The sequence below is a fragment of the Rhineura floridana genome, chromosome 10 (genome assembly GCF_030035675.1).
Source record: "Rhineura floridana isolate rRhiFlo1 chromosome 10, rRhiFlo1.hap2, whole genome shotgun sequence".
Classification (NCBI taxonomy): domain Eukaryota; kingdom Metazoa; phylum Chordata; class Lepidosauria; order Squamata; family Rhineuridae; genus Rhineura; species Rhineura floridana.
This window is the reverse complement of record NC_084489.1, coordinates 10,873,105-10,886,978: the sequence shown is the minus strand read 5'-3', so window position 1 is coordinate 10,886,978 and position 13,874 is coordinate 10,873,105. Positions and strand designations below refer to the sequence as shown.

The following is a 13,874-nucleotide window of genomic DNA, read 5'->3' as shown; positions in this document are numbered from 1 at the left end:
AGAGGCAGAAAGCCACCAGTTCATGGCTGCAACACCTTTTAGCTCATAAATGAACACAGCAAATGAGAGTCAGAAGATAAATTTCAAAATATCTGGCAACATTATTTTTAGAAGTCTATGTGGACTATGTAAAAGACAGGCTCCTCTCCTTGCACTACTCAACCCTCTGCACCATCGATACCATATTTTGTCTTGCTTTGTTTCATTCTTTTCAATTCCTTTTCTTTTTTTATTTCTCTCATTTTAAATATCATTTAAAATAACCAGAACAGGCAAATAAATATATGTGTAAAGTGATAACTTTAAATTGTTTCATAAGACAAGAACTTAACCCATGTCAGTGACCTGAAAGGAAAGGTGAGGGAGGGAACAATGGGAAATAGGGGTTTATTTTTATCACCAACTGTTTAATTTCAACAAACAATAAATAACAACATAAGAACTCGGGGATTCACAACTGTTGGGCCAGGCGTAGATTCATTTCTGTGCATGTTGCTCAAAAGCTTCAGTAAGAACACAGAATGTAGGCAACTGCCTTATCCCAAGTCAGAGCACTGGTCCACCTCGCTCAGTAGAGTGGACACTGACTGCCAGCAGCTCTCCGGGGTTTCAGGCAGGAATCGTTTTCACCCCATTTGGAGACACCAGGGATTGAAACAAGGGCCTTTTGTGTGTAAAGCAGGCGTTCTGCCACTCATCTATGGCCCTTCCAGTCTGGGTCAGCAGTATTTTTTGTTAGCCATGTTACAAATGCCGATGCTGAGATTTGAGAGATGGTGGTATTCCTCAGACATCCTTGAGCTTATGTCTAAACTGAGATTGGAACAAAGGAGCTTCCCTTGAACTGCAAAAAGCGGATTCAGAGAGGAGGGTGGTGGTTGTTTTGTCAAAACTGTGTCAGGGAGAGAAAGAGTTAAATTTTGTCTCCCCAACAAACACAGTTCCAAGACTAATCAAGCTCCCTCTCATTACACTTTACGTAACAAAAACATGCATATTAATTGGATTTGCACAATGACGTTGACGTTCGGGGGCCGGCCTCACCTAGCAGGCAATAGATTTGCTCCCTTGTCATTGTGGGTTTCCTTTAAAACATTAATGCAGAGATGCAGAAGACGCCTCACCATGGCTTCTTCCTGTATTGCCACAGTAATGCTTGGAAATGCAGAACCACATGGAAAAGATAAGGCGCCTGTGCCCTGCCCATGAGGATCATCACCCTTTCATGACCAGGGTCCTGTCAATCAGGATAACGTCATTAGAAGGGCACTGTGGTAGTCTTCTGAATCTCTCATTTCTGTGCTCTATATGCTAGTATCCTACTCAACCAGCCTACAAATTCCAGGCCCAGTGGGTTAGATATACATTCCTTAGCCTTCCAAAAGGTTATTGTGAACAGTACGCCTAGCTTTTTTCTTGTAAGCATCAACAAAAGAATTAGGAGTTTTTCAGCACTGGAGAGCCACATTAGCAGTAAAATACAGAGAATGCTGTAATTTATTTTCACACTTAGTTGCCTATAGGAGAAAGCTTTTTCAGCTGTGGCACCCAAGCTTTAGAATACCTTACCCCAAGAAGTCCACTCTGCTCCCTCCCTGTTGGTTTTCCGGAGACTTCTGAAAACAATCTTGTTCTGGAGAGCCTTTGGGAAGGACTGAAGGTAGAGCCTGACACTGATTTTATGCCTTCTACGTTAATTTTTACCTTTGTAGTTCCTATAGTAACTGCTAATATAGCACAGTGGGGAGGACAGCCTGGCTGGGAGTCCAGAGTCTGTGAGTTCCAATCCCCGCTCATGTTTCCTGGGTGTCAAGGGCCAGCTAAAGATCACCCCCACAGTGAGTGGCTCAGGGGTTACATGCCTTGCCCCCTGTGCAACCGTGGACAAGCTGCATAGTCCCCAGGAGCCCAATTGCCCCCCAGCTGGCAGCTGCGGACAAGGAAGGGGCTGGCTTATGCAGCTGTGGCAAGCTGAGCAGGCCCTAGCCAGCTGGAGAGGACTAGCTTCAGAGGGAGGCAATGGTAAACCCCCTCTGAATACCGCTTACCATGAAAACAATTTTATTATGTACGTGTTTGATTTTATTTTTGTAAGCCGCCCTGAGTGCCCTATTATAGGGTAGAAGGGCAGGATAGAAATATTTTAAAACAAAGAAACAAACAAATAAAGGCCAGAGTTCTAATGAAAGGCACATTGTACAGCAACTGAGCAGATCTGGTCACTGACTAGATGAGATACTGATTGGAAATTATATATGCTAACTTCTCTCTGTTAAAAAAGCAGTAAATTATAAAATATGCATGTCATTAATGTGAACAATGGTAGATCCCACATTAAATAGGGAGCTAGATAATTACTACATAAAAGACTTTGTCAGCATCTGAAAGCTGTGTATGTGCAAAAGTGGAAAACCAGAATTCTAAAAGATAGAATGAATCTGAGATTCCTTTTACGTGGTCCCTTATTTTGCGATCCTTTAGCATTTTCTGTCGTCAGAATCCAGGCTTCTTGGGATCTACACCTCCCCCACTCCCAGCAACTGCATAGCAACTATTGAAAGTTACATCTGCTTCTCAGACAATACTCACATAGAGGGGCAGTGGGACTATGCACTGAACATGAATGTCTGCAACAGGGAAGCCTATGTAGACCTGCAGGATTGAGGCTCCTGCTCCAGAGGACATTGTGTGATGTCGGTGCAGCCTCGCTGTGCATTTAACTACATCGAGCCCCCTTCACATGATTAACTTGCGAAGGGGCTAAAGTGTGACCACCATCATTTATCCAATCCAATCTGCTAGTCAGAACGGCTAGACTATTTCATATTCTCACTAGCCAAATATTTGCACCCCATTCTATTTTGCCACTTTCTTTTCCCCTCCCCACACAGCTCTCAAGAGAGTTCAGATTCTAAAGCCTGGGCTTCTCATGATTGTTGATTCCACAAGAATAAAGTTTCATATACAGTAGCAGTCAAGGACTTGTCCCTCTTCCATTTTAATCAGAAACAGATCTGTAAAGTCGGAGTGATTTTCGTAGGAATTGGACTGCATTGTCAATACAAGCCGTCTTGTTTCAGGAGCAGATTATAACATGCTGTTGTATAAAAATCAGGGAAGTCCAGAAGAAATAGGCCAAAGGGCTACATACTGAGATCTGCATATGAACTGTGGCCTCTAACCCTTCTTTTTGATGCAGCCCACCTGTGCTGGCTAACAACCCTTTTCTGAAGTCCTGCTCCAGAATCATCTTACAATGGAGCATGAGGAGATGCTGTTGGGAAGAAAAAGTGAGAAGCCCTAGGGTGTGTTGGCATGCTATTTCTTGCAACATGCCAATGGTTTTTTTTTAAATGGAGCCTGGGTTTGGCACCAAAAAAGTTTATAGCATCCATCACAACCTTCAGTCTCATTTGCTCCCTGTCCAATTAAGTACTGTAATTAATTTCTTGTATATAGGATCGTTTTCATCATGAGAAAACTTTCTAGTACTCTAAATCAGAGATGACCCACTTCTACTTTGAACTCCAGACTGTGGCCTGGAAGCACATTTTGCCTCACAACCTGAGATCATCACAGGTGGTCATGCTCTACAACAGGGATGGGGAGCCCAATAGGAGAACAACTCCTATCAACCCCTAGCCAACACGCCTAATGGTCAGGGATGATGGGAGTTCGAATCCAACAACATCTGGAGGGCCAAAGCCTCCCTCTTCCTGCTCTACAATCAAGTCTGCAAGCAGATCTTAGCTGGAGGATTACATGCAAAACACAGAGTGTGTGGGAGAGATTTAACAATCAAATGTGGCGTATCTCTTTTGTACAACATTTGAAAACAATAGGTGAGAACATGAGCAAATTTATCATAATATCTTGATCAAAATTTAGTTGTGCTTTGTTGCCTGGCGCCTGCATACTGACAGCCAGATGCTTTGCTAGTTGCCTTTGACTCATGAGCTGCCAGTTGGCTATCTCTGCTTTGTGACAAAAAGCAACTAATCCAATTGCTTGGTCTCTTTACCATGAAATTCAAAAACAAGGGTTTCATTCCAGACATTTAAAGACTGCATTCAGAGAAGCATGCATACGTAGAAGTATTTTATTATTGCCATGCAGCACAATTAAAAAACTACACCAGTGGTGTTCAAACTGGTTTTCAGCTGTGATCACATGCAAGGTTTTAGGTGAGCACAGTCATGTACCATACATTTTCACAAAGCAAGCTAGATCCTTGATGGCCACACCACAAACCCGTGATGGTGCTATTTTAGAAACACTCAGAAGCAGAAACATATCTACACAATGCAATGATTTGCAAAATTGCAGTAGGTCAACAGGAACAGGATGTTAACCCAGACCTGACAGTTCTGGTTCGGACTGGTCTAAGTACCACTGGCCAGATAACTGCATAAGAATGCAAAATGTTTAGGCACAAACACAAAGCCATATATATAATCAGATATAAACAAAGGGCACAACCAGCCAAAGTGAAGCACTCTTCTCAAGAGAACGTTAAAGTATGTGCTTAACTGTTTGGGACTTAAGAGACTTAAAAGTGCTTACCTTTGGCTGGCTGGTGCTATAAGCAGAAAACATTTCTCCAGCCTTTCTCCAGAAACATCAAACCATTCCTTCTGCTGTGCCCTCTGAGCTGTTCATACATACCTCACACTCTTTGTCAGCAAGGTCTGATGCTTCCTTCATTCCTGTCTCTACAGCATCCTTCATAAAACCAGAGACGTTATTATAGCACTCACGTCAGGCTTTCCACAAGTGAAATATTAGTATTGTTAGCACTGCATAAAAATGGAGAGGGATGATCCAAAGCATTTATATTAAGTATTATGTGATGGTGCTGAGTGGTGGAATGCTGTGGATGCATGGGGGGGGGGAGGAGCATAGACTTCGTTCCTGTAATGATGAGAATGAGCTCCTACTGGGAGGAAGGGTGGGATATAAATCAAATAAATAAATAAATAAAGGTGATGTAAGGAAATTCAAAATAGCAACTGCTTTCTAATATTCTCAGAATTGTTATCTATATATTAACACGCAGAGAACTGCTTGGGCTTTCTTCTCCTCTTCAATGGACGATAAAAGCCCATGACTGCAGAATGAAAAATCCCAAGGCCCTGATTGTCCACCATAAATTGTGTCAAGAAATCTAAAATATTTATTAGCCCTTCAAGGTGAACATCTAAAATCCTGGCCCTTCAGAACTGATGCTAGCAATTAGGAATCTGAAGTATTTTTCTAGCCCGAAGAAAAGCTCTTGCCTTCTTTGCTTATTTTAATATATGTTAGCAAAGTCTCATGAGAGATGGTTGAAGGTTGTTTATTGTCTGTGTGTTATATAGTTGAGAGAAATGCTGGCAGAATTTTGGCAGAAAGTGTTTAAACACACCATAGCCAGTCTATATTAGAGCTTAAGTTTATTTGGCAATTGATGCTAAAATGTATTCTGCTTTAGTAATGTTATTTTTTAAACTTGTTTCACTATAAACACACCTATCCAGAGCGACATGTGCGCTCCAATGGAGCTCTTCTATGAATGGGTTTTCCCTATCCCACATCAATGGAATGGGTAGCTATTCATTCCATGCATTCATTCTGCAATGACGGAGCAGTGCTCTGGTGTTAGAATATTCACTAACAGGCAAAAAACCTTGCAGTTTAGGAATGTACCCATAGCCAACAGATCTTTCTATCAAACTTTAAAAAGCAGGGAAATTGGGCAGCTATAGTGAATGCACCAGGGGAGCAGGAGACCTGACCTTCTCTCTGGGATATTGTACTGCCCTACAAATTTGTACAAATGCAAACACAATTTGGGTTGGTCTTTCACAGTCCAATCCACTTCCTGTGAAACCAGTCTGGCCACTGGAACTCTGTCAGAAGAATAGGAGTCTCCTCTCAGCACCCTTCACAAACTGCACTTCCCAGGATTCTTTGGGGGAAGCCATGACTGTCTAAAGTGAAATAAAGGTCTGGCATGGGTGTGGCCCTCTGATTAGCCAAGCAGCTGTGAGTCTGGCTTTTAGAACACTGACAGTTGGTTCTTACTGAGCATGCCCTGGCTTATCATTGACTTCAGTGTTATGTTTCTAAAATTAATTAAAAATCAGCTAGGCAATTTTTTAACTTTTAAACTGCAGAAGATGAAGGTCAGAGTATGGGGCAATGTCAGAAATAGGATTACATGTACTTTGTGAACATGGCTGATTTTTAATTAATTTCAACAAATTATGAGAACACTGACAAAAAAGTCCAACAGGGCTTCTCTCTCTCTTTTTACACTTTGAGCTCTCGATTCTCTCTGACTGTTTTGTGTATCACCATGAAAACTTACAGGGTTGTTAAGCAAGAGTTTTGGACTTCAGGACTAAGTTTTGTTTTGAAATGAGCATATAGACTGCGGAATGTGACAAATCTATGCTGACTATAGTGGCTGCATAATACAGGCAGGGAGGGAGGGAGGGAGGGAGGGGGAGAGAGAGAGAGAGACAGAGAATATGAATGTGTGTGTTAGGGACAGCAAAATTATACTCCTAGCAAGATGACCAGGCTTCCACAACTCTTATTGAGCAATCCGTATTTTATAGCAAAAACCTATGCTTACTCCAAAGTAACTGAATGTAGGTGTGCTGCCCTAATTATTTTGAGGAACTATACGGAAAAATTGCATCATCCTTTAGACATGAGGCACAATCCAGCCACATTAAACACTACAAATCTTACTGATTTCAGCTCGAGAGAGTGAAGCAGATACTTGAACTCCCCTGTTGAAATAATGGGACTTAAATAGGCTCAGCTTTGGTTCAACTGCGGCTTTTAGAAGAACTCTTAATATAGCCAGTCAGCAAATGTTTGCAGTACTTTTGAAGTTCAGCTGCAAGAGAACCCTGTAAAAGTGTTATGCATGAATGCCAAACATATTGTATGACTTTTGAATTGAAGCACCTTTCAGCTATACCTTAGAAATGTGGTTCTGTGGACTTCACTTTAAGTGAACCTAATCTGGGCTTCTTTTCTTGTAAAGGAGTTTGTATTATATCCTATCTTTATATATTAATTTTTTAAAATATAATTTTATAGTATTGCCTGTAGCTGCATCATAAACTCCAAACACGTCCAGATGCCAGGACAAACCAACTGCTGACAGCTGCATATGTCACTATGGAAGCCTCTCACAGCTTTATCCTGTTAAAATTAGTGTCATATAACCCCCTTTTTTATATCTTTAATTGTTTTGGAGCTGTCACAACTGAGGTCTTGGACTATCCTTATTTACTTTCCAAGCCTGAGTTAGTTGCACAAACATATCCATGAAAAGCTTATGCAATTATGCAAGTGACAACTCCATATAAAGTATGCATGAGCATATATATCTGAATAGTGGCTTATACAAAGCAGGCCAACAAAGGCCTTATTTCCTACAAGTAACATGAAAGCATATTTCTAAGACTGGAATTAAGTATCACAGAAGCCACAGAGAGAAATGGCTATAGCTTAGGAAGTAAACCACGTGCTTTGTACGCAAAAGATCCCACGGTCAATCCCTGGCATCTCCAGGTAGGGCTCATAAGGACTCTTGTCTGAGTTCCCTGAGAGCTGCTGCCAGTCACAGGAGATAATACTGCGTTAGAAAGACCATTAGTCTGGTTTGGAACAAGGCAACTTCCCATAAGGCCACACATGGCTGCCACAGGAAGCAGCAGCCCCGTGATCCCTGTTCCTCAGGAAATCAGCATTTATAAAATATGTGATGAATCATCATGCTGTGAGTTTCCCCATCCCAGTCCTACTTCACGTGGTGCTGCTTGTGCAGGTGGGGAAGCTAGCAGCACAACATCACAGCATACCACTGGTAGTACTAACCATACTGGAGGAGAAAGGAGGATGGGACATGGGGTTGGTGCTTTTGATGGCTACCAGGGCTGTGGAGTCGGAGTCGGGGAGTCGGAGTCGTGAGCAATTTTGGGAGGAGTCGGAGTTGTGAGCAATTTTGGGAGGAGTCGGAGTTGTGAGCAATTTTGGGAGGAGTCGGAGTCGGGAGCAATTTTGGGAGGAGTCGGAAGCAATTTTGGGAGGAGTCGGAGTCGGGAGCAATTTTGGGAGGAGTCGGAGTTGGGAGCAATTTTGGGAGGAGTCGGAGTCGGGAGCAATTTTGGGAGGAGTCGGAGTCGGTAGCAATGTACCGACTCCGACTTCCAAATAAATTTTGACTGACAAGAAGCAATTCTGGGTGGAGTCGGACAGAAGAAAAATAGAGGAGTTGGAGTCTGAGTCGGAGTTGAAGGTTTGGTGTACTGACTCCACAGTCCTGATGGCTAGCATGTGGCTCCTATAACATTTAGTTCCAGTCTTAACGTGTGCGCGGCAGAGGGGATCATTGTTCAGGTCAATGACATCACAGAGAACACTAATGCTAGACACAGTTTTATTTATGTTGGCTTTTCTTTACAATAAAAATACATTAATATTCTGGATAACAGATCTCCACCAGTTCCTTATTACTAGATTTCTCAGACTAATGAGCTTCACCATTTTTGAGGTGAAGCAGAAAGTTTGCTTTAATTCACGATAAAGAACAAGCATGCTCTGGAACCTGCTGGAAGCCTGTAGCCTTCTCAAGTGCAAATACCACTGAAGTTGTGGAATCATAAGTATGAACTAAAAACCCTTCTTTAGCCCAAATGTCCGTATCTAGGCATAAACTAGGGATGGGGAAGAAATTTGATTCTGTTCACATTTAAAGGCAAATCTATCAAATTCACATTTTCTGAAACAATATGACAACTGAAACAGAGCCATCCGCTGAAATCCACACTTAATCTGGATTTTATGGTGCAGTTCTCCAGCCAAGCATTGTGTACAAAAATGCACGTGTTAGGGGAAATTGTCCATAAAATGAATATATTAAAGAAATAACATACAAAATTACATTGTATCAGGGAAAATTGCTTGCAAAAATGTGCACATTACTCAGAACTGCATAAAATTGTGTTTAAAATGCTGCTGAGTTTTCATGATTATGTTTTGTAAATTGCTGCAGAAATGTGGAGAATTGAAAGTTCCTTCCATTCCTAGCCTAAACTGTCCCCAGAAAATGGCCTTTCAGGCTCTCTGTTTAAAACTGCCAGAGAAATTTCAGTAGTGTCACAGGAACAATTACTATATTTCTACAACAACATTTTTGTTTGTATCCTACTCTTCTACCAAAACTACCCACTGATACCCACAATAGTTACAGCAGGCACTTTAAGGTTGGTAGGTTTAGGCTGGATTTTTGTTTGAGCAAGACACAGAGAGGGGGAGTGGGAGGGGGAGAGGGAGGGGGAGAGGGAGAGAGGGAGAGGGAGAGAGGGAGAGAGGGGCCCAGGGTGACTGAGTGCTGGCCATCACACCTTCAAAGCCTTCCACAACCTCTTATTTCTCTGTTCCTATTTTCCCATATGTCTCCTCAAATGATCATCACTCATCATCCCACTAGTCAGGGCTGGCGCCAAAGGGCGGCCAGGTCAGGGCCCCTTGATAGGGTGGGGGAGGAATAACACTCCTCTTCCATGATCTGTGGCAGATAGCAGGAAGAGAGCTTCCCAGTCGCCCGCCCATTCGCTGGCTCCACCTACTTGTCTCTCTCGTCTTTTGCGGCTGCATGCTCAGGGCTGCCACTAAATAAGATGGCAGCCGAGGTTTCCCTATGGTGTTGATGCCCCTGCTGCCTGGTTGATGGCAGGGATGTGTGTGCATAACACACATGCATGCCAGCAACCAAGATAGCAGCGGAGGCTTCAGCCCCTTAGGGAAACCTCAGCCGCCATCTCGGTTAATGGCAGCCTAGCGTGCACAGCTGCAAAAGACAGGAGAAACAGGTAGGTGGGGCGTGCACAGGGCCCGGGGCAAGCTGCGTGCCATCAATCAAGATGGCAGCAGGGGCATCAGCACCTTAGGGAAAACTTGGCCGCCATCTTGCTTAATGGCAGCCCTGCGCATGCAGCTCACGCAGCTGCAAAAGACAGGAAAAACAGGTAGGTGGAGCCAGCAAACTGGTGGGCAGCTTGCAAGCTCCCACCCTGTGATCTGCAGCAGCTACCCTGCCATGGATCGCAGAAGGGGAGTGCTACTCCTCCCCCACCCTATCGAGGGGCCCCTCAGCCAGGGCCCGATCTGGCCACCCTTTGGCACCAGCCCTGCTTATGCGCATCCTTTTTCTGAGGCCACTAGTCACATGCAACAACTACAGTTGTTACAAAACTATTTACATGCATGACACCCTCAGATTCAAGACATGACCTTCCTATTTTATAACATGGAGTCATTTGTCCAACAGCTGATGCATGGAAAGCTCATGCTTAGGATGGGATTAAAACTTTGGCCTCTCCGAGCCATTCCCAATATTCCCAATGTAAACTGCCCCTTCTGTTGAGCCTAGACTTTTGCATTAATCAGTTCTAAAAACCTCATAAAGATGAAAATGGAGAAGGTGGGATGAAATGTGATGAGTACATAAATGGCAAGGCTATTTGGATGAGCATGGGGGCACATAAAGCGTCAGTCACTCACCACAGCTTCAGCTGCTGGCTCATCAGCCTCTGTAGGGTATGCTTCTGCCTCAGGAGCTGAGTCAGCCACCTCTGGTGCACTTAGGGCTTCCTCTGCCTGGGGTTCTATAGATGGAGTTTCTTCTGTCTCAGTCTTTAGTGATTGTATTTGGGTGGGGAGTGTTTTTGAAAGGTAGAAAAACAACACTCATTAAAGAATACTAGGAATTGTGGGACCCAGGATCAGTTCAGTACTAAAAATCTTCATTACTGTCAGATGTTCCAAAAAGTCTGAGAAAGAATTGGAAGGAGTAACCTGTGCTTCCTTTCCCCATGAGTCCAACTGGGCCTCTTCTAAAGGCAGGAGAGGCACAATAACCTTGCAAGGAGGCACATGTTCTCTCCCCACATCAGCTGAGCAGAGAGAGAAGGGCAAGAATATGACTCTTTGAGATATTGGTGGAATCAGATGATCCTGTTCCAATGAATTCTGGCAGAGGGCAAAGGTAATTCATTCCTCTTTGTGAAAATTCCAGAGTAGATCACAGAACCTGGAATGATTTCCATAATCCACACAGCAATCTTCTCTTCTTGCACCTGAGACAGTCAGATGTAAAGGGGTGGGGGCTAATACACCCAGTGACCTATGCGAAGCTTTCAGGCATCTGAGTTTCAGATCCAAGGCTGGGGATGTACTTTAACTGCACCTTCTGCAGAGAAGCAATCTCATGAGAGGAAGAAGATCAAAAGGTGGCCCATTGTGAGTGCAGTTATCTGTAGAGATGAAGCATACTCATGAGCAATTGCTTGTGCATATGTTTCTTCCCTGGAATGATCACGCTGCTGCCATGTGGGCATAATAGCTGTAGGCAGGGTCGGGCACAATGCCAGGGATGGGGCCACAAATGTGCCCGGCTTCCCCTGGGGCTGAGTGATTAGTGGCATGTGCAGGGGGCTTATGTAAGCTCAGGAATTGGTATCTGAATTTGCTTGCTTTCCTCTCCCTCACCACGGCCTTTTCCTTTTGTGTCTATTAGACTGAGAGTCTGCAGTGTGATCTGTTGATCTTTGTTCAGCACTTAGAGAATGTTATAAGGCACCTAACCATATAATAATACTCCACCCAAGGCCTCCAGTGCAGGGAGGAGCAAGCAAAAAACACCTCCCCTTTCTGTATTGGCCTGTAACCTGCTAGAAATTAGCAGGCCTTGGATTGTTTCTAGAAATGCTTCCAGCACTCCCTAATGAAAGAGTTCCAGTCCTGATTGCAGTGGGGCTGAATTCTCCCATTCCCTAATTCTCTTCTCCCTTGGGCAAGAAGAAGCACGGGGAGGAGAAGCACAGGTCACTCAGGCCACCTTTCTCTTACTACTTCCTTGGAACTTCCCGGGCAGCTCTTATACTGACAAATGGCATAGTCTTCATGCATTAGAAGTCTAAAGGCACAGAGCTCAGACAGCCAGTGATACAATGTAGAATTGTACACAGAGCATCAAAGTCTTAATCCAATACCTTACTGCAGATCCATCCTTACATAGGTTCATAATAGCATCTGCACAGATATATCTGCAACTTTCTTACTCATTTGTCACTTACTTGCAGTTGCCTAAAGGAAGCAAGCATCTCTAGCCCATATATCATAATTTTTATTCTTGTACATTTGAAGTACAGTACAATCAGAGCTTGAAAAGGTTACTTTTTTGAACGACAACTCCCATCAGCCCAATCCAGTGGTCATGCTGGCTGGGGCTGATGGGAGTTGTAGTTCAAAAAAGTAACTTTTCCAAGCTCTGAGTACAATACATATATTAGTGCGGCCACACAAAGAACTGCATGTTGTGTGTCTTCTCCTGAATACAGGACTTGCCAAGTCTGTTTGGTTGGCCCATACTCCTAATCTTCCATACTTGGAGAATAGGGAAGGGGTGGTAGTACAGAGAAGGCAGGTCCGTGGAGCAGAAGTTCTTACAAGTATAAGAGAAGAACAAAAAGGACCAGTATGCCCATTTTAACAAAAACCACAAAAGGCAACAGCTTACCATGTTGTCCATCACATTCTGGCTTGACTGCATTGAGAATAAAGAAGTATCCTAGACACACACACATTAAAAGGATACACAGAGAATTAAGCTTGTAATGTAAAGTTCTATCAGAGACTGTGTATGTCAAAATGAGCATCTTATATTAATTTGCTTAATTAGACCAGCATTTTATGTCACATTTTTACCCAAAGATCTCCAAAGCAGCATACAACCATTTTGTTTTGTCTGTTTAATTTATTTGATTTCCCTAGCTCCACAGCCCTCAGACTGACTCTTAGGCCCTCTTGATTTCTATGATGTTGTAAGAGAGTCACTGTTAAAGACGGAAGTCAAACCATGTTTGGCAGTTCTTATTAGGATCAAGTGGACTTCTAAGATTAAATTGGGGGCTATAATTTGCAAAACTTTGCTTCAGCAGTTTTTATATGGTCAAGTAGATTTTTACAATCAAATATGGCATTCTGACTTGCAAATTATTAGATTACATTAGCAATTGTTTATATCCAGAATGTTGATTTAATTAACTTGGTAGGTTTTATTCAGTTCCAACAATATGTTGTATATAAAAGAGTGGGTTAGATTAAATTTTGTTCCACTTTCAGAGCAAACCTTGAGCACTGTAATGATTTTTTGAGTTACAGGATGTTGTTAAATCACTTCCCTGCCAAAACCCACAAAACCCACATGACATTGGCTACTGATTTCAATAGAGTCATAATATCATCCTCAGCTGAATGGATTTAATCAAGTTTTTGGACAATATTAAATGCTTCTGAAGATTTTATATTCTGTGTAATTCACCCAGAGTTTTCACTCATCACTGATATATATATTTGTAGGCACAGTCACCAATACCAGCAACTTCACTGGCAAGTTCCTATAAGAAAAGATACAGCCACACCATGGCAGGAGGAAGGCTAGCCTGGCCCCATCCAGAGGCCAGTGAAGGAGCAGCTGCAGGGAGTCTGCTTTCCTCCTCCCTGCCTACTGCCAGTTGCTCTGGGAAGGCAGAAGTGAGGGGAAGTACCAAGGAAAAGGGCCGCTTAGCACTGCTTTATATGTTTCAGCTATTGTAAGCTGCTTTAGAGTTGTTGCGATTGAAAGGTGGGGCATACATTTTTACAAATAAAAATAAGACTCAGTTAAGTGAGCTTGACGGCACTACAAGCATCAAACATTTTTTTTTTTTGCAAGCCGTCTGATAATCATAGCCATGCTAATTAACATTCATACAAAAAAGGTGTTAAAACACACACCTTTCAAATTTGGTTTAATTAATTGAACTTCT

The 13,874-nt window shown here is 42.9% G+C and overlaps 1 protein-coding gene across 1 annotated transcript in view; it reads right to left on the bottom strand.

Moving 5' to 3' along the window:
- Window positions 1–13,874, bottom strand: part of AMPH (amphiphysin) — a 199,302-nt gene that overhangs the window by 7,067 nt on the left and 178,361 nt on the right. The window contains exons 18-20 of the mRNA XM_061585728.1: window positions 12,584–12,634; window positions 10,567–10,698; window positions 4,666–4,722 (exon numbers count right to left, since the gene is read on the bottom strand). Of these exons, the coding sequence (XP_061441712.1) occupies window positions 4,666–4,722; window positions 10,567–10,698; window positions 12,584–12,634 (240 nt within the window). The remainder of the gene's footprint in view (window positions 1–4,665; window positions 4,723–10,566; window positions 10,699–12,583; window positions 12,635–13,874) is intronic.